Genomic DNA, 22,873 nt, shown 5'->3' on the forward strand with positions numbered 1-22,873 from the left:
TGAAGTTGGTGACGGTTGGTGAGAACCACAAAGAGCTCGTCGTGAAGAAGATGAGAAAGGCTGACAGCGAATGGGAATCCAGGATACTCATCGAATGTCACAGATCCCCCACGGAATATCCTCTTGGCACTGAGCGTCATCTTCCCCGCGTTGTTCAGCTGTGTGCCTCTTACGTCCAGGGAGACATGAGGTATCTATGCTTGTCGTATTACGACCGCAGAGATTTGTCCGTGTGGTTGGACAAGGATAAAATGCGGTGTTACATCAAGGAGTCCGACTCCAAGTGGATTTGTGCCTACGTGGTGGCAGGGTTAGAGTTTCTCCACTCCAGGAATATTCTCCACTTGGACGTTAAACCCAGCAACATCCTCATAGACAGCAAAGGTTTTCCCTTGTTGTCTGATTTTGGCAAAGCTTATCGAAGGAGAAGAGATCAGCCTTTGGAAGCCCCGGACAGGCTGGACGATATTTGGGGACTGGCATGCCTCCTGTATGAAACCATCACCCGTACTGCTCCATTCCCAGATGACAACAGCTTCGTGATGCCGGACCTCTCCATGCTAAGCCAGTATGCCAGGGTATTCATTGGTTATCATCTAGGGAAGCCTCGAGATATCAGAATGATGATTAACCACCGCTGTGAGAAAGTCATGCGCCACGATGTGTTCGAAAGTATTAAATGGAATGAAGTCAAGTACAGCCCCAGATGTCGCCTCAGTGAGGTATGTATATCCATAGTAAACACCCCTAACGTAACTCAAACACCATTACCACACATCTGTTGTTCTTAGTCCGCTACACAAATCTTTATTTCTACTCTAAATTATTCGAATTGATTTGTGAAAATTAGTTTGGTTTGGTAATAAGATGAACTTTTGGTCACATGGAAAGAACGTCTTATCTCTTCAATTGTGGAATTTGATTTTGGTCACCACGTATATATTTTCCATCGGGCCAACGGAATGCCGTCTTATCAAGTATTCGAGATGTGGTTATGCATGAAGACATGCATTCCATCCACCTCGAAAGCTAAAAAACTAGCAAAAATGAATAACACATGATCTCATATTCACGATAAGAATAGTTATTCTTGTACTCTTAGGTTTTCAACAAAATTGAAAAGGATGAATGGATGGCTGAGCACACACCCGACCTCGTGCCTAAAAACCCGTTTCTCAATAAGGGGAAATCATCAGCTGCCAAAGCTCCTGCACCATCACCTGTAGCACCAACAACATCGACTGAAACTTCGACACTGTCGGCTAAGACACAAGCACCATCAGCTGCAACGCCAAAATCGTGGACAGGAGCACAAACACCATCAGTTGTGACACCAATAGGATTTACTGGAACTTCACCATCGACTGTGGCACGAAGAACTAGAGCGATAAACTTAATGGATCTACTAACAACATCGGCTGGACCAACATACCAAGATGAAGAAAGAGCATCTCTGGCAAAAACATCGACACCACTGCTGAAAGCATCGGCAGCAGTGGATAAAGTACCGACTACTTCCGTGGAAACACCACATGACAGGCCTGCAAGGTCGGGTGGTGTTTCTGGAGGAGATCGGCGATGCGACTAAGCCGACAGAGGGGAGGGCATCTGCTAAAGGTAGGGAACTTTGGGAAATCAAGATCAACGATAGCTGATACCGATATAGACCCTGTATTAAGTATTCAGCCATGAACAACGTTTTGCAAAACTTAAAGAGAAAGATGCATGGTAACTTACAACCTTGATTTGCGCAATAAATATATATTAAGCTAATAGACATATACATGCATTAAATATATTTAGAGGGGCTGTGTTCTTTAAATTCGCCCAAGCATTGCGATATTAATGATACTTTTAAGAAAGTGGAACATTTTGTGTTGAATAGGCCTATATTTAATGTTCAAAGAACAAAATGCTTTTAGGCCATACTAGATCTGTAGGTCTTCGTATACATCGAACAGAACGCTACGTGTATATGATTTATGGAGATATTAGATTCTGCTCGAAGAAGGCACTGTCCGTTCGTAAGTTGTGGGTTCGAATCAAACTCTCGCTGACTCACTTACAGCTTTACGACATAAGGTTTGAAAAATTGGCCACCGTAATCAAACCAAACTCATGAAAGTATAACTTATTCTTGATCAGACCATAGCATATACTCAGTTCTAATAAGAAAATAATTTAAAAATAAAATAATAAAGATTAATAAACTGAATAGACAGCGCGTCCCAAGTGTTAAGACTACTGGATATTATTTTTGAGAAGTAAAATAAAATTATATCTGCCTGTATTTCTAATTTACTTGTTAACTGAATGGATTTATTTTATTATTGGATATATATACATTTATTTATTTATTTGATTTTTGATCGTGGATATTTTAACTATATTGTATTGGGGTCTGTTCAATTAGAAGTTGAATTTATGTTCATGGGTAGTAACTCTATCACTATGTGTTCACTGGTATTTATACCTGCCTATGCACATTGACTGTATCGTGGAGTATTTTAGTACTCATGTCCATCCTTGAACTCGGACCCACTGCTACACTACTATTTTCATTTATGTACGTGACGTCAGTTTTATGGGTGGAGGAAACCGGAGGATTTATATATTGATCTGGGAAAGGGTTATAATTAACTGATCAGTATGGGAACTAAGAATCAAAAGATAGGCTAGTGTAACGCAAATGTACATGTACGTTAATTTTAGGTCATGGCTTTGATTTGAAAAAAATGTAACGATGAGTTTCTGGATATATATACGGTTACATACTGCTATACCGCTGCATAAATGGCAAAACAAAAAAGCTCCTACCTAATCATAGGGACATTTTTCTGTAACAAACAAAAATGAGTGTAAATATTTTCCGTCCGCCCCCCCCCCCCCAAAAAAAAAAGAGAGAGAGAGAGAGAAAAATTTACAGCCGTATGTTTATCAACATCACGGTCGTGCAAAGCTAGTATAATGTCTAAAGCAAACACATGTATTTTTATACTAGTTAACTCCATAGTTAACATAAATTTGGACTTTCCTAACTGACAGCTTACTTCTGAACTAAAGTATAGATATTTAATTTTAGAGCTAAAGATTTCTCTTCGTTGTCTAGAACACACCTGGCACCCAATACTTGTATATACAACAGTCAGAGATTTGGCATACAGAAAACGTCAACAAAAGAAGAGAAAAAAAAAATCAAATTTCTACTCCAACATCCGGGTATTTGTTGTTTGGCTAATTCGTGATTGGCTGATTTTCACCAGAGCAGATATTCCCCTTGCCAAAAGCTATTTGAGAGAAGAGCTATGATTGGCTAAGAGGTGTTTCATAGCTATGAGGTTTGGTTAAGTTTTCATAAGAATTAGAAACATTATAGATTAAATAAAACCTTCTGTCGCCTTTTCAGTTGTATAATATGGTGTCTCTTGTTTCCCACCGTACTTAAAACATTGTAATGACTGTTTTTGTGGAATGAACAGCTCTCATTTCTTCGCTAGGAAGTTTCTTCGATTGACCAATCAGAATAGCTGTGTCTCATACTACACTCAATGTTCACACGATGCCTGATGTTGAGGGCAGAACGGTCTTAACTCTACAAATTTTTCCGCTGAAACTTACTGCCTTTTCTTACAGACTAATCAGGTATGGGACGACTTAATATTCCTTTATATGTGTTTAATTTGGGTTTGATTCATGTGTCTGTCGTTTGAGACTATTTTTGACGATTACCTCGACCTACAGTGCCGGTTTCGGACGGCTCGCGTTGTCTTCACAAATTCTCACAAAACTGCTGCCGAAATGGCGTTCAAATGAAACTTTTCTCATTGTGTTGGTGTTCTAATATCATTTTTGAGTCTATTGCTCAGGTGGAAAGCATCGGGGGTTCATACTTTAGTGTTCTAAAACTATTTCCTTACTGGGTTCCCATTTGAAGGGGCTGGGGTTGCACGTGCAGTAGTAAACAACACAAATATATGGGAGGTTGAGAAGCGTGAAATCGCTGGCCAAGCTTTGTTCCTTTTTCTCTGTAACATCCATTCAACATGTCCGCTCGTTTGCTCGCTTTTCACAAGTCGGCATATTTTTTCGCAGGTCGTTGATTTTATCATTTGGAGCTTTCTCATTAAGTAAGTTTGATGGAATTTGCCAGGATTTCTACATGTTCTGTGGAGTCTGAAGGTCCGTTGTGGTTGTAGTACGGTACTCTATTGTTTGCACTACAGAGTGCAGGACAGGCAGGTTAGACAGAGGTAGGGGTACCTGCACAGCATACACCAAAGCAACAAGGAGAGAGGAAATAAACTATGTTTGTTCACAGCTGTGACCATGTTTAAATTTTATTAGAATAGATTAACCCTCGATCATTTGCCGGAGGCTCATTCATAAAGAAAGCTAGCTAGCGTAGGAAATCAGCTGATCATCCATTTTTACATGGTGCTTAGGAATGGTGGTCAATCCAGTGTAGCATCAAAACACTTCTTGAACTTGTTCCATATTAAAGATTGAAATTATGTCAGGACTAATAGGAAGGTAACATGTAAAACTGCTTTATTTGTTATTGTTCTTGCCTGTGCCTGTTAACGGATTCCTGTTACTGGGGAATAGTTGGTTATCATAAGCACTACTCCACAATTATCTCCATACGGTGTCATTCTTATTATAATTAGACACATTGTTTATGTATGGTTGGCAGAATTATTTTTATGAATGGTTTCTGTACAAACCTTTCCCCCTCTCCCCATCTAGATTTATGAACTAGATCTGTAATCTGCATTTATTTGGGCTTTTATAAGTGTTACGTTTTCAAGGATTTATACACACAAGTAGATGTATTTCTAGTCGAGATAAATCCTTACTATCATATGAATGACTGGTTGGCACTAAGTGTAAATGTGTCTTTCACATACTTTTTACTATGTAGAAGCTTTAATTCGGGATCCTTCTTGTATCTTTTGATACACTTGAATGGTGTTGAGATGCACATTCTGGCTGATTAACACTGAAGTTCACTTGCATAAAACAAACACACTGTCGTAATGTTGAGTGTTGCTTTTTTCTTTATGCATGTACATCTGAATCACCTGACATTGAGGTAAAAAAAAAAATGACACAGCTCGTCTGTGCTATATAAAATATTTTGTATATGGCCCAACATTTTCAAAATTGTCAAAGGGAAATTCTAGGTTACAAGCTGTTACACTGTGACATTCAGGAACAGTTGAAGAGTTTATACCTCTGTACTGTAACATAAAACATCATCGATATTTTACAATTTAGGACCTGAAGGTGTCTGCTAAAATTGCAGCAATGTAATCCCAAATGAAGATTTTTTTTTTTTTAAATTTTCATTTTTTTTTTTCATCAAAAATCAAATGAAGAACATGCAACCCAAAGACTACGTGGCTACATTTTTTTTTTTCAAACAAGAACAGATTCCTTGATCTAACCCAGTCATAGCATGAACTTGCTCAGGTATTCCTGTATTTCTGATGACAGTGATAGGTCAGAAGGGTATTGTCAGTGAATTATGGGACATATTTGAACCGGCATAATTAAAGGAGACAAAAATTTATTTCTTTGTCTTTGCACCAGTAATGTGTTTATGCATGTTTTAATATATATTTCTGAATATCCCTCAGGCAGAAAGTAAAGTTCATGAACATACTAGATGGTGGATAGATAGCTTCAGACATGATTATTCCCCTTTATCTGATAAATGGCTTGATGTACTACTTCTTTTGCTGCAAGCACTTTTAGTGTGATATTTTATTTTTTTTTCTGCACGTAGCATTCATTACTGCAGAAGTAAATGTTGGAACAGGTTTGATTTTACAGTTATGATGTAAGATTTATGTTCTATTTAAGCATGTGGATTCTCAGGTATTACTTTACAGGGTTGGCTGGTTATACATACAGTGTTAATTGTTAGTTCACTTTTAGATGCAAAATTAATACCCTCCACTGGATGGGACGTGGTTCAACTGCATGTATGCGTTGCACTACTCCCACCCTTGGCTGCCAGTTCAATCCTAGCCTTGGACACCATGTTTCTAGATTTTCATCTCTCTCATTGTTGTTGAGGCCATGGTGGCAGTAAGCTGTGGATGGCTCTTGTGGGACTGTTAGAAGAGTCATGTATTCACAAAAAAACATTCGTCTTGCGCTGACAGGGACGTTTTATTCTGGGCAGTCTGGTTTCCTCTTCTCATTTCCTAACTACCGATGTGACAGTGAAAATTTCTGGGCTATGCCGGTAAACAACAATCAAATAAATGGACAGATAAACAGAATTTACTATGGATTGAAATCAGATTTAAAAATGTTTTTCCATGAAAAGAGCAGACAGCCATTCTTATGTTAGGGTTATTCATTCATTGTGCTCTTCTTGTTGTTGCAGAAGCAGAGCCCTCAGTATCGGGCAGTCCTTCCTGGTGAAAGGACGCCACAATGCTGAGTTTATTAACAACATGACAACGATGGTTTGCTACTAATCCCTGTCTTGGACGGCAGCACAGTCACTTCCTCCGCCATGGCAGATGATCCAATGCTAGGCTTGTTTGACAATGACACAACCAGTTTCCTGGATGAGCTCACTGGCTCTGGCCCTAGTGCCATGACGGGTAACAATGGCGGCATGTTGCCCATGGGTAGCATGCAACCGCTGCCCTCCCAGGGCGATTCTTACCTGGGGCCCATGACGGGACAGCACCATCCTCAGCAAACCTACTCTCAGATGTCGGCAATGTCACCAGCTCAGTCTCAGTTTAATGCCATGTCCTCCCAGTCCTCCATGCTTCCCCAGCAGCAGTACAACAATGTCGGCTATAACCAGTATGGAGCTAACAGCAAACTACATCATATGTCTGGCTCTATGGTGGGGGGCGGTCAGACGGCTACCCTTATGGGGCAGTCCCCACCCCAGCAGGTTCAGCAGCAGTTTTCTAGCCCGCCCCCGAGTAGCCCAAGGATGCAGAGGGCTCCTGTGCCCTATCAGAGTTACAGCATGCATGGTGGTCCAAGAATGCCCGTACCCTCCCAACAGCAGATGGGTATGACTCCACAAAGTACAAACTGGAATCCAAATAGTCAGATGTCCTACTTACAACAACAACAGAGGCAGTCGCAGCCACAGCAACAGGCACTCATGGGAAGGGGAGTTCCTCAAATGTCAAATTATCTTCAACAACAACAGCAGCAGCAACAACATGACTATGGGATGTCAAACTCTCAGCAGATGGCATCTCGTTTGAGCCATTTCCCTGACCAGTCGAGTGCTAACAGTCAAATGGGTGGCAGTGTGATGCAGGGTATGGGGTCACCCTCAGCCAACATACCCAGTAGACTGACTCACATTCCTATGTCTAGCCCGAACTCTATGAACATGCTCCACCCCAGACCCCAAGTCCAACAATACCCAGCCACGTCACAAGCCATGTCAGGCCAGCCTAATGTTAATATGAACAGCTTTAGTTCTCAGTCCCAGGCTTTGCAGCGCATGCCAGGAGACTTTATGCAAAAAGGACCACAGGTTGTAAACTCAGGAGCTGCTGCTGCAGGCCCGATGGCCACCTCCAAGCTACAGCACTACACGTTTCAGACATCCCCTCAGAACCAAGCGATGCCTGGCGCTCAGGGCATGAATGAGGCCCCACCCTTAACTCATTTCCCAAGCCAAAGCCCCAGTCAGAACAGTCCTCTTAGTCAGTACCAGTCATCTTACCCAAGTGGGGGACCACGAGGGCCTATCCCTTCCCCTCGCCCAACTCCTCCACCTCCGTCCCACACCCCAACAGAACTGTTAACCTCTCCTCAGGGAAGCTTACAGCAAACTGGCATGCAGCAGTTTGGAAGCACCAATCAGTCTGCTGTGAATCCATTCCAGACACGGATGCCTTCGACACCCTCCCCAGGGGCTACAATGGGCATGCCGCAGGCACAGAGGCAACCCTCGAGTGTGGCGTCTTACCAGAACATGGGCTTTTCTTCAAACTCTAACATGAGTCTTGGTGTGAGCACATCGCTGGCCAATTCTAATATGGTAGTTGGCCAGGCGAGTCCTAACTACAGGACACATATGGCTGGGGTGGGCCCCCAGCAGACAGATATTAACCTGGAAATACAACAACTTCAACAGCAAGTGAAACAACTGTACAGCATGCCTCAGACTCAACAGTCTCAGCAAAGGATGTTGGACTTACAGGAGAGGATGAGGATGCTGAAAGCTCAACAGCAACAGCAAATCCTCCAGATACAGCAAAAACATCGCCAGCAACAACAACAGCACATGATGATGATGCAGCAACAACAACAGCAACAGCAGCAATCCTCGCAGATGGGACAGGCACAGCAGGGACTGATACCACAACCCATCAAGTCACCCCTGTCACAGCCACAGATTAGCCCATCCTCACCTCGTAAACAAGTGAATACACAGGTGAGTGCTAAGTTTTTCTGTTGGCCTTGTTTATAATTGTAATTTTGTGATATGTGTTTGAATCTTTATCATAATGACATCATACACACTTACAAGTGACTTTTTGGGTGAGAGTGAGGGAGATAAGCTGACTATATTATTGGCCAATGGTAACTGAGTGAAATCTCGTACGGATTCGCAAGCATTACTGGTACAGATGTATCTTAGTCTTGGTTGGTGGTAAGATGTGTTGATTTTCTGAGCTCGTATAATGAAGCCAGTTATCTTGGGCAAAGTAGAGAAATACCGATACTTGATTGCTGTGCACTACATGAACCCTCACTCAGCAGAGGAGAGCATGAAAATAGTCAGGCGGTTTCGCTATCTTCAAAACACAAAAAAATAATGAATATTTTTATCCCAAACTTTAGAGGTGACATTGTGATCGTGCATAATTTTTTTTTCTTTATAACGTGAAGCTCAAAACAATGCTTTCTGAGAGCTGTTAAATCCGTAAATGAAAGAAATTTGTACGAAAAACTTTGTTATTGTTAAACCATCATATTTTTGTTCAGTTTAGCATTTATACAGCTTGATGAGTTCTGAGGAACTAAACGTACTCTTGAAATGGCCCTGCACGTGCTATTCTGATGAAATTAATATGGGAGAGGTACATGTAGGAAAATTTGCAGTATAATAGTATATCAATCCACATTACATCTTTTCATGGTGTATATTCCATATTTTCACATGTATGTTATTACATGTAATGTGGTAAAACCACAAAACATGGGGATCTGGGATTGGCCATGGCCACCAGAAGCTCACAGGCATGACGGATGTCCGAAGGTTACTTCCCTTTACGAAAAAAGTAAGGATGTTATGCACCATAAAGGGTCTTGATACTGATGATTTAGTGAATATGCTAACATTTCCTGGCAGTCAGTTTTGATATTGACTGTCCCGGAGTCATTTCTGATCTTGCATTGTTACCAGCTTGACTTCTGTGAATACATAACATGTCATTTTTATGGCAGTTAAGATTATCTTTATGTGTAATATCCAGGCACACTGTATGTTGTATGGCACATGGACAAATATGTTGAATCTATCTAGAAGGTGATTTTCTCTGATCAAAGTTCATCTTCATTGTTGAGACTTAAGCCTTCCAGTGGAAGGCATCGGCCACACAAAGACTAATGAATTCCAAAATGAACAGTTCAGGGTATGTCCATTTTTCTCTGTTGCTTTTACATGTGTAAGGGAATTTGTATCTGTATTTTGTGTATATCAACTGTGAAAATGACCATGTCCCATTTCCTTAAAGCAAACATACTGTACGCTAAATTCCTATGAAACCTACAGTCATGTGGTACATGTACATATCAGTTGAATGCTGTTCCTGAAGAATGCTGTGCTGTGTGAAAATGGTCGTATGTTCATCATTTACATGTACATGCAAGCCAGCTTGAGACATTACAGAGAGTTCATATGCAAATTAAATAGGATATACATGAACAGTATGATGTATTCATTTATACAGTTGAGTCAGTATGTTATTGAACATATAATGTTTGTATTGTACCTGCACTAAACACATTGCTAAGGGCAGTGGAATAGCGGACTTTGAATCATAGGCAGGTTTTAGCAGCCCAGCAATATTAGGTCAAGAAAGTCCTTCACATTTGCGTATTACATTCACTTGGCTTCTACATTACATAAAATTTTCTCCATATTACATAAAATTTAGCCATATTCCAGGTAACATTTACCCATATTCCAGGTTACGTTTACACGACTTCCTTGTGACGAAATTAACATCAAGAGGTAACTGTCAGTTTTTAAGATACGGTTTCATTAAGCTCTAAGTTGGTAGATGTCTCCCACTTCAATCTGTTATTTGCAACTTTAGGCGCATGTGTGATGTCCATCATTGCTTGATTTGTGGAAGTTAGTCGTACAGGACTGAGCATTGAAGTATACGGTTGACATGCTCAAGTTGAATCTTGCATATTTATTGCGTAATTAGTTTTCTAATTAGTTTGAGTTACCTTGTAGACCTGCTTGTTTGATGCCCTACACTAATGATAACAGGATCTTACTGGTACATTCTGGCACAATCAGGCACAATCACTACCAGTATACCCTTCTGATCATAAGACATTTGGTTGCAAATGAACATGTGTGCTGATGCACAGGGACAACCCATCAGTGAAGACTCTCAGCAGAGATAGCACTTGTGGGCAGGCTCAGACTGAAATCTCATTAGCAGATTACATGTACTGGAGGAGATGTAGGCTAGTTATAGAGGGCTGGCATAGAGTAGCAAGTATGTATGTACCGAGCAGAGCTGGTACAGCGTGTTAACTGTCATGCAGATTGTGTAGGAGTAGTGAGCCAGGCTGGCCTACTTTGCCACCATCGCCTTACCAGTTTACCGCATTGATTACGCTGATTGAGCGGTTAAGCCTGGACTGACCTATCTCCTGTCAGCCCTGTAATAAAGCCACGGCTTACAGCCTGCTTTAATCAGACTGGTGAGAACTAAGCACCTTCGTGGTGGCGTTTGGGCGTCGCTCCTTCCACTCAAGATCAATATTCCTCAGAGGGAGTTAGGGTTGTGTTGGAGACCTGGCATGGAGCATGTCGATTGTACACAAACTTCTGCTACCTGGCCAATGTTCGAATATGACACATTCCTTGACCATTCTTTCAAGTACATAATTCTTGAAGTGCCTCTTCTGGTGACAATTTCGAACACCTTGTACATGGTGTTGGTATTTGTTGATTATCATGCAACCTGGGATTAAAATTATAGGCCAATATTTTACTCCACCATAAATAGTATTGTACATGTACATGTATGTTTTAAGCAAGAACATTCCTGAGCAGAATTGATCATGAGATCAGCCCTACCCAGTTGTATGTCAAAATTTTCATCTTGACCCCTGGAGATTAGTATGCTTTTGGTGTCAAGGCTTAATCAAGGTTCATTTAGAGGCCTTTGTAGCAGACCTCTGCTCCTTCAAATATAGGTAAGACAAGTGGAAACTGAATTTGGCTAATATAGGCCCATTTTAAACCAATATAAATGCCCTATATTTAGAAAATGGGTACCTGCCCTGTTCATTTTGGCTTCAAAATGTAGTGAAATGTTGCCAAGGATGAAGGCATCTACGTGTATCTGTGTGTGGCAGTTGCTTTTCACACATCCTTAAATCAGTCATTGAGGACATCTTTTACCACTAAGAAAAGTGAACCGTCTAATAAATTGATTTTTATCCTTCACATAGATTGCATTTAGTGAGCAGTTTTTGGTGATGACTGATTTACACAACCTTTGTTCCAGCAATAATCATTGCAATATCCACTGTGAGCGCAGCCACTGAACAAGTCTTTAGTAAATCTACCTTCCTCAGGTTTCTGTGGAAGAAAAATTTAATCACTCTAATACAGTGAATGAAGTGCATGTAAATGGGATATGTAGTACAAGTAATTTTTGTTTGCTTGTGTTTAGGTGTATAAATGTACATATAGTTTTACCATAACAAATTTAACTTCTGATGTATTCTGTCTATGTATGTGCGTGTGGGGCGAAAGTTACTTTGATACCAGTTGATGCCTGGCCTGGTGATGTTAGCCTAATGCCAAGGACTTGCCTGTGAAAACTATGTGGGACTTTGTCCTAGACAAGATGCCACTGTGGTGCTACTCTCACTTAACCTTGTCCCTATTGAAATACATGTATCTGTTGTAAGGCGATTGGCTCTGCCCCCTCTCCTACCACACTCACACTGATGGGTTGTATATCAGTGTGACTTGTGAAGCTGACTCCATAGCAAACTTGGGGTGATGGTCCTAACCTCTTTGTTAGAGGCCCCACTGACCATCTGTCTGTCTGTGTCTCTGCCTCTCTCTCATGGCTTTAGCTAGCAGGCTAAGGAAGGGCCTGAGGTTAGGGTGAACTGCCTAGAAGTTGTATGACCTCCACAGCTTATTGTTCGTGCACTTAGTAGAATTGTATTTTCGCTCGGGCTTGAATGATGTGAAGTATAAATTTATTGAGGTGAAATATTTGGTGTAAAATGTCTGTGAATTACACATGTTAGAAAACCATTGTGAGTTCTAAAAATTGCTCTGGTTTTCAGCTTTTTGAGCCCTTCATACTTGCACAGTGCGCATATACTACCTGGGCAGTTTTGTTGGAAGCTTAAACTGGTTTGCTTTCAAAAATTATCTTTGATACAAGCTAATAGTTAAATGTATTCCTCACGGTTCTGAATTCAGTTGATAGGAATCCTGTCATGGCTGAAAGCTGATGACCTAAATGAAACACTGAAGTAAATATGCTTTGTTGTTTAAATTTCAATTGATTTCAATTTACATACAGAATTGTGTGTATTATATTGTTTATGTCATATTTGTGATAGGCTTGTCTGAAATTTGTGCCGTTGATATTGAATGCTGATTGAGCAGTTTTGCTGAACACTGCCAGTGTTCCACTACCTGTACATGTTTACCTCCGAGTGTTCACTTTGCCTGCAGGTGTATCATGTAGGTGAGCAGTTATCTTCAGTGCTCCAAGTGCTGGCTTGCATTATACATATTACCCCAGGGGGGAGGGCTTCCCTGGGAACAAAGGGTGCTGCCCCTAAGGCACCCAATACCTGGCAGGCTTCTGTTGGGACAAAGGCTGTTCTTGTCAGCTCACTCAGGTACAGCCCGCTCCCCCACCTGCCCTGAGGTGGTTATCTATTTACCTGGTCAGTTCCAGCAGGTCAGCGCTGGTGATAGTCCAGGTAGTAATGCTGCCAATCAGACCGGCACAGACCAAGCTATCCTGAGGAACACATGAGGTTTGGATCTACCCCTACAACATTTGAGTTGATAATTTACACACACAGTACATGCACAAAGTGTGGAAGATGTGTACACTGTCATCTACTCTTCTTTGTTCTCCCACTTTTAGGAGCACATGTACATTGTGGTGAACATAACATTAAAACATCTGATGTGTATACATGCATTTTTTTTTTATAAATTTATTCAGAAGGAGATTTTATTCGGTATTGTGCTGACTGTAAGCCTTGATAAGGTTTTGATCCATTAGTACTGACTTAAGTACATGTATACATGTGTGACCCACACAAATAGGATTAAGTGATACATGTATTATTCAGTATCCTAAGCCAAACACTTATTGCTGCATACATGTAAGTGCACATGTACAATTATGTGTGTGTGTGAAGATTAGACCATGGCAAACAAGTAAAATATTCAGTGTAGAACCGGGGCCTGAATACCTCGGACTGGAATCCTTTGAGCAGACGAGATCTTGGTCAATATTTGTTTGTTGTTTAGTCCTTTACTTAGTAATTTTTTCATTTATACGATGGTAAGTTTTGTGGGTAGAGGAAACTTGAGGGCCTGGGGTAAACCTCAGATCTTTGACAAGTTAATGAAACACTTTCTCACCTGTCACATAATAGCTCTCCATTCTTGGTGGAAGACCAGTGGGCTTCAACAAAAACTCCTGACACTTAGACCCCATGGACAGTCAGATCAGTGGAATCTAATGCTTGTGAAATAATCTCAAGACAGTAACATATTACATGTACAGTGTCTCACACCTAAGATGTGAAGACAAGTCTGAGATCAGTTGTAATGTTAAAGATGTACATGTAGAGGCTAGACAGTAGGAATTATGAGGTGTCATAACTGAGGTGGCAGACTTCAGCTTTCCAGTGCTGACTACATGTGCCTCTGGCTCTGTCCTGGGTTGTCACCAGGCTGTGGTAAATCAAACAGTCTAAAGGCTTGGCCAATAATAACAGCTCTTAAACTGGACAGAGGACACTAACCTGTCTGAGGTTCATTGATCTAGAGTCTTAAGTTCCCGTACTCCGATTGTCTCAGGTTTGCCATACAAGTTATGGGTCAATCTCATTATATGTACATGTATCTGTAGTACATAGCCTTGCAACTGACAGATTTAGGTGAAGTTTTGGCCTAGCATACATGTTAACAATTTGGTATATCCTGCACACAGTACAGGGTTACCTGGTGGCATCTTGTTAGACTTTCTGTGTCGTCCTGGCAATTTTTGTACATCTGTACATGTACAGTATGTTTCCCTGAAATTTTTTTTTTTTTTTTTTTAAGAAAGTATTTTCACATTTTGCATGTGTCACAATTCAGAGTTGCTACAAATGTTATAGCTATCAAGGCATGTGTGGGAATGTGTATCACCATGTAGTATTTCTGAAGCATGAACACCAAAGCAATAGAACAGACTTTCTCCTGGGGGAGTGGAAAGGAGTGACTCTCATATCATGTATACATATATGATACGATTGGTTGGTGGTTACAGAGCTTCGGTCAACAGTTAATACATGCCCTAACCATGCAAGCCCTAACCATGCAAGCCCTGTGTGACCAGATATCGGCCAGGCCTTCCAAACTGACTACCCCAATTTGACATACTTGTAATTGTGATCCGTTTATGTCCATAAAGGGTCCCTCAGCAACCTGCGGATGGTTGTGGTTTATCCCCGGGCTCTGCCAGGTTTCCTCCCACCATAATGCTGGTTGCCGTTGTAGAAGTGAAATATATATATATGAAAAGGCATAAATTATATTCATTATGAACTAATCCACAGGCATGACTTTGAGCTTGGATTGAATCAACAATGAAAGTGATTGCGTGGGCTGTTGCATGGTCTGATCATACTGTGACACATGTGAAAAGAAGGGTGTGCAACTGTACATGTATCAAGAAAAGATCAGACACATTTGGATCAGCTATCTCTTTACTTTGCAACCTGCCATGTTGTCAGATGCTGAATAGCTGCCTGAAATACACATGTACATGTATCTCGTGCATGTGACGGCGGTATTGTGGCGTGGTGAGGTGGTGGGGTACTGCGGTGAGCTGGCAAGCTGCACTGTACTGGCCATGCCAGCCTGGATCATTAGCTTTCTGCCCATTGATCGACAGACTCGGTGATGCTGTCTTTTGTTGATATTGATTGTTTGTCACTTGGCTGTGTTTGAGAGAAGAACGTACCAGTGCTTCCTCACATGGACAAAAGCTGTCTTACAGAATCACCTTGCACTGATATGGTTTTCTTACTGAACTAGAGCTGACACAGTACTTTGACAGTATTCAGTGTGTAGCATCCTCAAGACCTGTGACATTCTGCAAAAAGTCAATGTCATGTAGCACTTGGTTGGTCAGTACAATTTTTGACAACCTACCTTTTCACATGGACCAGATTTTTGATATTCCTGTAACTGAACAAGGGTCATTCGCTTAGCTAAGGCCTGAAAACGCCTTTTGGTGGCATTTCAATGGTGGCTGGTCACATTTGGTGGCTATGATGTGAGTTTGCACTTGTTTCTTGGTGAAGGTAAAGAAAATGAGTTTTACTTCCTCTCTCCCTCCCTGAAATGTGATTCAAAGATAATAAACCATGATTGACTAAAAGCTTAAAACAATGTTTGAGATTTTTATTTTACTGATGGTTGATAGTGGGTGTAAACTGGAGTGTTGTATAATCTATAGCCTACACTTCTGGCTATAGGATTCAGTGGGGGTGAAAACATTCCTACTAGATTGCCAAACGTACTCTCTCTTAAGAGGAAGAAATGTCTGAAGAGCATGTTGATAAACATGATGTGTGGTGAAGTATGTTGTCACTTTATGCTGAAATGTGTTTTGCAAACCATATATGTATCTAGCACATACAGATGTACATGTGTGATCTTTGGGCAGTTTTAATATACGCGAGTACAGATTAAAACACCAATCAAAACACATACCATTTTGTATACATGGAGTGGAATAGCCTACAGGTAGAACTAGAATAGAGAAAGAAAGAGAGGGAGAGAGAACTTTGCGCATGTTCAGAAGCATGTCAGACCTGGTTATCGGTTGTGTCAAGAAAAGTCAGATTGTGAATGAATAGAGAATGGCTCAGCGAGTTCGCCCAGAGGTTACGCCAAATTATGTTTTGCGGGGAATGACAGTGGGTCACCATGGACGTATCTGTAATATCTATCCTGCGTAACTCGCTGTGGGTTACCTTATGTAAGTAGCAGGAGACCATTATGGATTACCCCAGAAAATGGTCATTCATACCCTGTAGGTGATGCTCATGGTGGGACACCTATAGAGGGGTGTAGGTACAGCATGTGAGGGCCCCCTGTGCTGATTTGTGGTCTGTCCCACTGCCAAAGAGCTATTGTTGTTCCTGCCATTAATCAGGGGGCTGTGATCAGCCTAGCATAACCCAGAGCAGCACTCTCTCTCCTTGTGTGTTGCCCACCTTGAACTGATGAGGCAGCCAGCCCTCTGAGCTCTTCAGCCTTAGACCATCCTGGCTAGTGCTGACCCAAATCTGCCGTGACCTACTTTTCGCTGAATGATCAGCCATCAGCACCCCTCCAGTTAGGCGAGAGGCTCAAGAGGGATTGTCCCGCCTGTCGAATAAGTGAATTGTAAACAATGCTGCTACTTATAATTAAATGGGTATAAAGATTTGAGGGATTTGAGAGTATTATCATTATGAGTTCAAGTTCAGCTCTTTGCTGGCTTTGTGGGAAACCAGTATGTGGGTCTGGCAGCAACCTGTTTATGGTTGTGGGTTTCCAAGGACTCTGCCCGTTTCCTCCCATCACAATGCTGGGCGTTGTCGTATTAATGAAATATTCTTGAGTACGGCGTAAAACTGCAATGAAATGAAATAAATATCTTGCCCACGTTTCCTGTTTCACAGCTTTGTTTGGGAGCTGCCCATGACTGAGTGGGAAAAGTTATTACACTGTTATCTCCAGGCCACATAAGGTGCAGGTTCAAAGCCCTCATTAGACAGGAAATATGTAGATTCTCAGTTTATGAAGCCTTGTTGACAATGTAAAATGGTTTGTATAGTATAACTTTCATTAAAGAGGACTTGACTTTCACCAGTATGTTTGTCATATATGGGGAAAGTTTGCCATTAACCTACCAGTGCATGGTGATTTTATTGTTAATGTCGTACTTTAATTTTCTCCCCCCATGAACTGAGTGCCATCTTACAAGTGAAAATTTTTTGAGCATGGCGTTACAAAACAATCAGTCAGTCTTGGTTTCTTGTTGACTTTCCACCTCACTCTTTCCTACCGCAGATTCAGCTATGTTAAATTAGCATTGAAATATCAGAGATTTAGCAACTAAGCAAAATGCTGTCGTAGCTCACAGTGACTTGTTTTCTTCTTTCAGTCCACACTCCAGACCATGGCCTCCCAGGTTCCCATAACAACTCTCACCTCATCACCCTCCCCACATCATCAGCCCCAGACGCTGCCCCACAGCCAGATCACAGCGCCTCCACAGCAGCCCAGCATGACACACCCCCCTCAAGTGCCTACCTCACAACCTCTACCTCAGTCAGCGGCTGGAGCGGGACCTCCTTCAGGGATCCTCCAGCCCCAGCAGTCAGGCGGGGGTGGCCTCGGCTCCCTCAGCAACCTGTCCAGTCCCATGGCCAGTTTGGTCCAGCTCACAGACCAACAACACCACATGGCCTCCTCCCCTGCTCCATTCACGCAGATCAACCAGGCACCTGCTGCCCCGCCCGCTCCTCCAGCAGCGGAGCAGCGGTCCCCCAGCCTGGCCCTGGCTGCCAGCACACCCACGGCGCCCAAACCTGAACCCACTGCCATAGAGCTTCCCCTGTCTGGACAGCAACCCGTGCTGCAATCGTCTCCCTTGCAGAGCTCTCCTCTGCACACTTCTCCTGCCATGCACACTTCTCCTGCTATGCCGATGCAGATGTCTCAGATGCAGTCCCTGCAGGACATGCCGGGGTTGCCATTCCACCCTCAACTGCATGCTCATCAGCAGGCGCCTCCAGAGGAAGACCTTCCTGCACCCAACCTGAATCTCAGCGATGACCAGCTGATCAATGTCACCTCTGACCCTAGTCCCGTGAAGAGTGCTGAAGTCTCACCAGAGAAGAAGAAGAAAAAGCGGACCAAAAAGAAGGTGGAACTCGGACCTGATGGAGAGCCATTGCCCAAAACCCCAAAAGCAAAGAGCCCCAAGGGGCCGCGCAAGAAGAAGGTAAAGGATCAGGAGAAGGCAGATCAGATAGTGGCAGAGGCTATAGCTAAGGCTCAAGCTACAAACACCGAGGAATCCAGTGCACCTGTTGTTGCTCCTAACAGCATCCCAACCCTGGTCAGTGAGATTGCAGACAGTACGCTGGACGAGACAGACACAATCAACATCACGGACATCAGCAGTGCGGATGTCCTGGAGCCCGAGCCTGAACCTGGACTTGAGGTGGAGGCAGACACAGACGCTAAGAAACCTTTACCCAAAAAGAAAAAGGCCAAGAAAGAAGGTGTGCCAAAGGAGAAGAAAGAAAAGAAAGAGAAGAAGCCCAAAACGCCAAAAGCCAGGCCAAGCAAGAAAAAGTAAGTGAATATACCTTAGTAGAAGTTGTTTGTTTTTTGGTTCAAAACTGGAATACAATGAGCATTATTGTGCTGTAGTTTGTTTTGGAATGCAGAGTGTAGATTAAGTATGGTATGAGTGAAGACAACAAAGTTAACTATGAGAAAAGTTTAACCGTTTGCTCAAATTTTTCAGGCCACCTGCTACTTTCCTGAAGAAGAAGAAAAAGAAAGGTGGAGGTTCTGATGTATCTGACCTGGATGTGACCCCTCCCCCATCACCACAGAACGAAGAGGACTCTGGCATTCAGGTAAATGGAGACTATATTAGTAACTGCTCAAGTCTGCTTATGAACAGGGAATCACATACTACAGTTATAAAATTTCATTTAGATTTTCCCGGAAAACTAAAATGGTACAAAAGTGATAAAGGAATTTTGGTTGCACACTCTACTTACTTGCGTGTACCCCACAGAAACGGCGCTCAGCCAGGAACACAGGCACAAAGCGTAAGAAGTACCTAGATGAACTGGAACTGAACCTGTCCGAGGAAGAGGAGGGGCCAGGAGATGTGGATGTGATGAATAATGACGGACCTGCAGCCATGAGATCGGTACAGTTCTTTGTGGTATGTGCATGTGGCATGTTACTAACTTAGCCAGACAACTGCATTTTGGAGCATACTGTATACACAGCAACTTTCACCACAGCTATCAGGAAAGAAAAAGAATCTAGGTTTCATTATAACTTCCTGAGAGGCTGTCATCTGTGTGAATGATAATGTGATGCTTCAGTGGAATCACTTTTTTAATTCAAATACATGTTAGATCCCAATCCCTCTTCACAACCTATTTTATGAGTAAACTTCTGGATTTGTATTAGACTTTTCTTCATTGGTATTATAGTATTTGAGTTTGAACTAGAATTCATTTATTTTGGTAATTTGGATTTCGACAGTGATGTTTTAATTAAATAGATATGAAGAAGTGGTGAAAGTTGTAGAAAATGAATAGAAGTCGTTTAAGTAATTGGAGATGTCAGTACTTTTCATTCCAGCAAGTTTGGCAAGAACTAACATCCAAAATGCATTTGTCCTATAGTACTTTTTTGTTTTGTGTTCTGTCAATACAGTGTAACAATAGCATATTTCCATTGAGTGTAAACTTAATTTAGGATCATTACCAGTTAGGTTTTTGTTCAGCTGTTTGTATGATACAGTAATTCCATAAATTTGTCTCCATTATAAATACTTTATCAGTCTTTAAGGTGGGACACTACCCTCTGATTTTAAAATTAAGGTAGGAAAGTCTTACTGGTATGTATTACATGGGCCTAGGATAAATACCTAAAATACACAAAATTACATCCAGATATATAGCGGTTACCATGGAAACGGCGGCCATCTTGGATTTTCTATGAAAATCTACATACGTTGGGAGGAAATCTATTAAATAGCTGTGTTACCTCAAATCAACCAAAATATGACAAAAATTGAAAGAGCAATACATTGCCCAGGGGGTAAAACCAAAATTAGATGAGAATTGTTGCATTTAGTAGGATTTAGGAATATTTCCGAAAAAGAATTTAATAATTGTCCAGGACAAGTGATAACTCTTAGCATCTACAGCCGAAAGTTTTTCATCTAGGTCCTTTTAAACTATCTTACCCCCTGTAGAACAGTATCAGGAACTTTCACTCAAAATTTCAGCCAATTCGGACAAGTAGTTCAGTTTTATTAGTTTTCCTAAGACGTGAATATAACCAAAAAACACGTTCTTAGATTTTTGCATTTAAAACCATTGGTTTTATATTACAGTATGTTTACAATGTAAACAAAGCGTTAAAACCAGAAACTTGCCTCTCTTAGACTTCAAAATAGTGTTAGCCCTGGTTCCTATCAGTTTATATTTTAGAAAGACCCTGCTGCATATGTTGGGCCCTCAACAGCTTCCAATTGGTCAGTCTCTTTCGCCTTATCAAGCTTACGACGTTTCCGCAGTAGACGCCGTGGCTCAGCACCTGCATAACTAGCTTTAGATAGTCGCTTTCGTTTTTTCCTTTGCATTTGTTTTGCAGTGTGTTCCCCAGTCACTAGTTTTAATTTGTTCAGAACTGACTCAAATCCTTCTGGACCACTGTTAAAGTGAAGGACGGCCAATGCTACGGCTGTTTCGACCTTCATCTTCGAAGAACTGTCCACTTTAGGACATCTTTGCCAAACAGTACCATTGAAACACTCATTTGCGTTCTGAGTTTTCATTCTGGAACATCTAGCTAACAGATGTTCATCTGTCAGTCTTTTGTACACTGGTAAAATAATTTCACCCACATCAACAGAAAAAGCTGGGGTATGTTTTCGCACTGCCTGTCCTGTTGCTACTGCACGGTTATAGTGGCACCAAGACTTGGGACCTTTTGGGCAAAATTTGTGATGGGGTTTGCTGTCAGTTGATAGCATGTGGAAATACCCTGCAAAAACATTGTTTTTCATAGTCTGCACATCTGGAGCACCACTTTTCAAGTTACTGGCATATGTGCTGCTACATTTCTTCATGGCAAACTTAGTCAATTTTCTGTTTAAACTTTCCCCTCTCGCCTTACTTCGTTGTTTCAATTTGTCAAGAGCAGTATACATGCGCTTGGCAACGTGATTTACACATTCTTCTTTCTGAATGTCGTTGTCACCATACAACTTAAGATTACGGACATGATCATATGCTTTGGAATCTCCGTCTGTAAGGACCTGGTTGTACATGAGTCCTTTGTCTGTAGATCGCTTAAAAATAATATCAGCACATTCAACTTCCATAGCATTTGCTGATCCATGGAAATTTTTCTGACAGGAGTGTGTTTGTTTCCACTTCACTAAATCTACACCTTTCTTAGTTTTTCCAACAGTGGCACAGCCATGACAGTAATTAGAACATACGTGAGTGTCCAGCACGACACCTGAATCCACATCTATGACACAGCCTAACCCATAATGGGAGCTATGTCCACGTTTCTGCCACGAGCCATCATAGCTGACTACACGTGGAACCAGTCCATTTACTGCCTCATCTGAATCACGTTTTAGTGCCTCGGCAGCTGCATGCATGTTTTCCTTTGCTGCTTCAATTGAAACATCATGAACTAACCTGTCAATCTTTTGCCAGGTCTTGATGTGCATAGGCTGAGGCAAATTCATGTCAGCAAAAAATTCACAAATCTTGTTATATCCTATGCCAGTATTTTTGCACGCTGCTACAAAACGTTTGTTCACAAAATTAGACATCTCATTGCCAGATTCCATCCCCTTTTCAGATGTGTAGCCATGAAAAATAACATCTTCACAGTCTCTGCAAAATATTTCAAACTTAAAATTCAAACCCTGACCACCGCCAAATTTGCAGTTTGTTGAGTCATTTATTTGAAATAATTTTATATTTGCGGATCCACAAACCTTGCAACACACACTGTTAACAATCTGTGCTAAGAAGTCAGTATTTACCAGTCTGTAGCCATTCAATTTGTTTATTTCAACTTTTTTGGCAACTTCAGTCGGCGAATTTTCTCTGTCCGAGTTGGGCCCACTTTCCAAGTTCCCATGAAATATATCAAATTTTGACTGACTTGCCGTTTTGGCTAACGATATTCCATTTTCTGAGGTAGAATTGTAATCGCTTTCGGTTCTATTCACCAAGTCCGAGTTTAACCCGGAAGCAACTTTGGCGATCGACAAGGCGTGTTTTTTCGGCCTTCCACCAGCTCGCCCGCGCATTTTGCGCCCCCGCTTTCGAGATCCGAACATTTCCTTTGTTTTGACCTTTTGTCGAACCATTTTGCCGCTTGACACACTTAAAAAACGAAAATGAACACCAAATGACTAGGCTTTTTCCCGATCAACTCAAATTTGGTCTGCCATATTGGATGTAGACACTGCGCATGTGCGGAAGTAAACGGAGATGAACGAGACGAATATAGACCAATCGGAAGCCGGTATACCCTTCATATGTCGCTGTTCTTACCTTATATGGAAAT

The 22,873-nt window shown here is 41.7% G+C and overlaps 1 protein-coding gene across 6 annotated transcripts in view; it reads left to right on the plus strand.

Moving 5' to 3' along the window:
- Positions 1-3,579: 3,579 nt before the first annotated feature.
- Positions 3,580-22,873, plus strand: part of LOC135466070 (chromodomain-helicase-DNA-binding protein 8-like) — a 51,651-nt gene continuing 32,357 nt past the window's right edge. For 4 of the 6 annotated variants that reach the window (XM_064743483.1, XM_064743484.1, XM_064743486.1 and 1 more), the window contains exons 1-5: positions 3,580-3,642; positions 6,398-8,434; positions 17,676-18,874; positions 19,050-19,164; positions 19,329-19,481. In XM_064743483.1, the coding sequence (XP_064599553.1) occupies positions 6,530-8,434; positions 17,676-18,874; positions 19,050-19,164; positions 19,329-19,481 (3,372 nt within the window). In that variant the 5' untranslated portion in view covers positions 3,580-3,642; positions 6,398-6,529. The remainder of the gene's footprint in view (positions 3,643-6,397; positions 8,435-17,675; positions 18,875-19,049; positions 19,165-19,328; positions 19,482-22,873) is intronic. The other 2 variants (XM_064743485.1, XM_064743488.1) reach the window with 1 other exon arrangement.

Source organism: Liolophura sinensis, chromosome 5 (assembly GCF_032854445.1).
Source record: "Liolophura sinensis isolate JHLJ2023 chromosome 5, CUHK_Ljap_v2, whole genome shotgun sequence".
Taxonomy (NCBI): domain Eukaryota; kingdom Metazoa; phylum Mollusca; class Polyplacophora; order Chitonida; family Chitonidae; genus Liolophura; species Liolophura sinensis.